This window comes from Archocentrus centrarchus, unplaced genomic scaffold, assembly GCF_007364275.1.
Source record: "Archocentrus centrarchus isolate MPI-CPG fArcCen1 unplaced genomic scaffold, fArcCen1 scaffold_30_ctg1, whole genome shotgun sequence".
Classification (NCBI taxonomy): Eukaryota; Metazoa; Chordata; class Actinopteri; order Cichliformes; family Cichlidae; genus Archocentrus; species Archocentrus centrarchus.
The window spans coordinates 2,765,394-2,770,547 of NW_022060259.1; the positions used below are offsets into that span (position 1 = coordinate 2,765,394).

A 5,154-nucleotide genomic window follows, 5' to 3' on the forward strand; every position below is an offset into this window, starting at 1 on the left:
CATTGTAGTGAATGCACACATGACCAAACTCCTGAATCTTGCCCCAGTGAAGAAGGCGTCAGATGTGGTTGCATTAAGACAGCTCTATGATGAATGTGAGATCCAAATACGAAGTCTGGAGTCACTGGGAGTTGTGTCAGAGACTTATGGCAGTTTGCTTTGCCCCATCCTGCTGCAGTTGATACCAGAGGAGATCACACTTCAGTACAGCAGGCAACGAGGTATGAGCGATGAATGGAAGGTCTCAGAGGTAATGGAATTCCTTCAGAACGAGATCATCAGCAGAGAAAGAACCATGCAACTGACCAGAGGGAATAAAGAAAGGGATAACTAGAGCCTCCTAAGGCCATTCAAAAGGCCTGACACAAATTATGAGCTGAAGGAGAAAAAACAGAGACTGTCATCAGCAGCTGCTTTGCACACTGCAAGCCAAAGAACACCGAGCTGTGTATTTTGTGACAGTGCAGAGCACAAACCTGAACATTGCCCCGCGCACAATATAACAGAGCGGCGTGATATCCTCAAAAGGACAGGGAGATGCTATGTATGCCTGAGACCGAAGCACATAGCAAAAAACTGCAGGATGAAGGACATGTTCTGTGAACAATGTGGAAAAAGACATCACAGTGCTGTATGTGAAAAAAATGGAGAGCCTGCACCTGTCACCCGCGATCAAGTGGAGAATGTTGTCTCCTCCTTCGCTACTCATTCCCCAAAGGTGAGACCAAGGGGTCAGAGTACAGTGTTGTTACAGACTGTCAAAGCATATGCAGAGGGACCGGGAGGACGGACAGTAGTGCGATGCCTACTAGATGGTGGAAGTCAGAGGAGCTTTGTGGGTGAAACGGTGTCAAGGACACTGAAGCTAGCAGTAATAAGGCAAGAAATGTTCTCTCTTCATACATTTGGCTCTCCTACTCCTGTAGCAGCTAAACGCAACACTGTGAAGCTGGTTCTGGAAAATATGCAGGACAGTGGACAGAAAATAGAAATTGAAGCGATAGAAACTCCACAAATCTGTACTGCAGTTATGAAGGTTCCAGGTGAGCCGATTCAGCGAGAACTGGAAAGAAGAGGTCTGCAGTTTGCAGATGCGCCAGCAGATGGTGCTAATGACTCCGAATTGTCAGTGCTAATCGGAGCAGACTTTTACTGGAGCACGGTATCAGGCCGTGTAGAGAGGCTCACAGACAAACTTGTTGCCCTTGAGAGCGTGTTTGGATGGTCTGTGCAGGGTCCAGTGACAATGTCAAGTGTCACTGAAGCAGCATGTATGCATGTACGCATTGAGGAAGAGGCACTGATTTCGAGCCAGCTTAAGGCCCTTTGGGAGGTAGATTCTCTTGGAATAATAAAACATGAACCAAGTGATCCAGATGAAGACAATGCACTCCAGATGTTTGGAAAAACAACTCAATTCAAGGATGGGCGATATGAAGTGGAACTGCCATGGCGGCACGAGAACCCAGAACTTCCAGACAACTACCAAATTGCCAAGAAAAGATTTGAAGGACTGAAACGCAAGTTGCGGGCAGATGTAATCTTCTACAAGAGATACAGCGAGGTGATAGAGGATTACCTGCAACAGGGCATAGTTGAAGAAGTTACTGATGATGAGTGTTTATCACCCACAGTTAAATATTACTTGCCTCATCATGCAGTGCTCCGCGAAGACAAGATGACAACTAAGCTGAGAGTGGTGTTTGATGCCTCATCACATGAAGACGGCTGTCCGTCCCTGAACAATTGCCTGCTAACAGGTCCAAACCTGAACCCAGACCTGCTTGGCATATTGGTCAGATTCAGACTGCATAAAATTGCATTCATGGCGGACATCAAGAAGGCATTCTTGCAAATTTCTCTTGCTCAGAAAGACAGAGACGCAGTGAGATTTCTGTGGCTCACTGCTTCACCAAGAGAAGAGGCTGACGAAAGGCTGCGCGTGTTGAGAATGACCAGAGTGGTGTTTGGGGTGTCCTCAAGCCCATTCCTGTTGGCAGCTGTGGTGAGAAGGCACCTTCAGCAATACAAAGAACACCCTCACCCTGTACAGCTAATCACAGAGTCACTGTATGTGGATGACTTTGTGGCCAGCGTCCGTGACATAGAAGAGGCTTTGTCTGTGACAACTGAAGCCAAGAAAATCATGGCTGCTGCTGGAATGGACCTGTGCAAGTGGATGACAAACTCTCCAGCACTTAAGGAGAGGTGGAGGAAGACAGTCATAGGGCCCATTGAAGAGCCAGATGCCCACGGAACAGTGCTGAAGGTATTGGGCTTAGTGTGGAGAACACAGACAGATGACTTTGTCTTTGACCTAAGACCTCTGTTGGAGAAGCTGACAATAAGCGGCACAAAGAGAAATGTTTTGCAACACGCTGCTAGTATCTTTGACCCTCTGGGTTTCCTAACACCATTTACCATTAGGGTTAAATGCCTGCTGCAAGAAATGTGGGAGAGAGGGCTGAGCTGGGACGAGAAGCTGCCACCTGATCTGAATGGACAATGGCGCAACTGGCGCTCTGAACTCCCCCTGATACACCAGATCGCTATACCACGCTGGTATGGAGAAAGGAATGAGCAGAGTGACAAAACATTAACACTTCATGTGTTTTGTGATGCCAGTGAAAGAGCATACAGTGCTGTGGCCTACCTACAGTGGGAGGGAGAGGACAGAAAGATGGCTAGTCTGGTTGCATCAAAATCCAGAGTAGCACCACTAAAGAAACTGTCCTTGCCACGTCTCGAGCTAATGGGAGCACTGATAGGAGCAAGGCTCGGAAGAAACTTGATAAATCTGCTGAAGATGGAACTCTGTCAGCTTCACCTGTGGACAGACTCCATGATTGTGCTACACTGGATTCGCAGCTCAGCACACAAGTGGAAACAGTTTGTTGCCAACAGGGTGGTAGAAATCCAGTCCCTCACTGATCCAGCTGCGTGGTCTCATTGTAAAGGTAAAGAAAATCCAGCCGATTTACCCACACGTGGCCTGTCAGTGACGAGCCTGAGTCAGAGTCAGCTATGGTGGAGGGGCCCTGCCTTTCTGACCTCCTCTGAATCTGAGGCAGACTGCGCCGATCAATCAGTAAACGATAACTCCGCTGAGGAAGAATTGGAAGTAAGCGAACAAGTCACAGTACATCTCAGCACTGAAAACAACAAGGCAGTAGAGGCGGTGTTAGATCTTCAAAGATACAGTAAACTGAAGACTGTACTTAGAGTAACAGCCTGGTTAAAGAGATTTACAGACAACACACGTTTAGCAACCAAGAGAAAGGGAGAGCTGACCGCTGAGGAGTTATTTCAAGCAGAAAAATACTGGATCAAGTTGACACAACACCAAGACTTCAGTCAAGAGCTGAATCTCATGAAGGATGGGAAGTCAACAAACAAGGATTCAAAGATCAGAGAATTAAGGCCCTTTTTTGATGAAGATGGATTGATGTGTGTTGAAGGCAGGCTACAACAGTCAGACTTAAGCTTCCGGCAACAACACCCATGGATTTTGCCTGCAAAGAACAAATATTGTGAGTTGTTAGTTCAACAGAACCATGAGACCCTGATGCATGCAGGTGTGCGAGACACACTAGTGCAACTGAGAGAAAGATACTGGATAATAAAGGGGAGACAGCTTGTGAAGAGTGTTCTATCTAGATGCACCGTGTGCAGAAGATTCAAGGCGAAACCTGTGCAGCAGGTTACTGCTCCATTGCCTCGTGATAGAATCACAGAATCTCCCCCATTTGAAGTCACAGGTGTGGATTTCGCTGGGCCACTATATGTCAAGGTCAGTGGTGCACTCAGTAAAGCGTATATTGCATTGTTCACCTGCGCTGTGACCAGAGCTGTCCATCTGGAGCTTGTATCCAGTCAATCTACAGAGCATTTCCTGTTGGCTCTGAAAAGATTCGTAGCTAGAAGAGGACTGTGCAAAGTTATTTACTCAGATAACGCAAGGACCTTTAAGCGAGTCGACCAAGACTTAAAGGATCTGTGGAAAAACCTAAAAAACCCTCAGCTTCTAGAATACTTCTCAGGGAGGGGCATAAGCTGGAAATTTATTGCAGAACGAGCCGCTTGGTGGGGTGGTTTCTGGGAAAGGCTTGTCCGGTCTGTTAAAACCTGCCTGAGAAAGGTGTTGGGGCGAGCATCCCTAAGCTTTGAAGAAATGACCACCATTCTGACAGAGGTGGAAGCCACTTTAAATTCCAGACCACTTACCTTTGTCAGCAATAATCTGGATGAGCCGCAGCCATTGACACCCGCTCACTTCCTTGTAGGGAAAAGGCTCACTTCTCTGCCATCAAAACAGCTTTCTGCTGTCAGCGGGACAGCACTGAATAGACAGGAGATGACCAGGAGATGGCGCTATCAGCAACGACTGATGACAAGTTTCTGGAGTGGCTGGCGTAAGGACTATTTATTGGACCTGAAGTCAGCCCATCACAGTAAAACCTTACAGCCTACTTTGCTTAAGGTGGGTGACGTTGTCCTCATGGGAGATGAGAATATGCCACGACAGACCTGGAAGCTAGGAAGGGTTCATGAACTGTTTCCAGGGCGTGACGGGAAGGTGAGGTCCTGTGTGGTCCGCACATCATCGGGAACCTTCCTGAGAAGACCTGTTCAACTGCTATATCCTTTAGAGACTGAGTGATGAACTATTGTTCATCGGGGGGGGGGAGGATGTTGCAACTTTGTTTGGTTGGCCTTTGAAGGACAGTAAGGCAATATTCCCATATAATACCGACTATAGTCAACTGAGGATTTCATGTTATATTTGATTTATTTACATGAGTGAACAGTTACTAGTTAAAGGATTTGTTAATGTATGTTCCTAATTTAACGCTGCAGTTTGAACTTAGTTTGAGCGGAAGTTATAACTACATTTCCCAAGATGCATTTCATGTCCCAGAATGCACTGTGTTTTGTTGTTGTTGAGTGATGGAGATGTACCGATGTGACCGTTGGTTTTCTGCTGAGTAAAGGTGATCATTTTGTACACGGATCTACTCCATTTTTTTTGCTGGCTAGACAGATTGGATACAACAAGCAGTAAACATAAAATAAGACAGTAAATATTTTATGTTTCTATTTAATTTTGATGTCATGCCAAATATTACTGTGATTAATGTTGTTACTACGGGGTCA

General features: G+C 46.3%; 1 protein-coding gene across 1 annotated transcript; it reads left to right on the plus strand.

The window, feature by feature from the left end:
* Positions 1-850: 850 nt before the first annotated feature.
* Positions 851-4,660, plus strand: LOC115776287 (uncharacterized). The gene has a single exon (XM_030723903.1). The coding sequence runs from the start codon at positions 887-889 to the stop codon at positions 4,658-4,660; it is 3,774 nt and encodes a 1,257-aa protein (XP_030579763.1). The 5' UTR covers positions 851-886.
* The last annotated feature ends 494 nt before the right edge of the window (positions 4,661-5,154 follow it).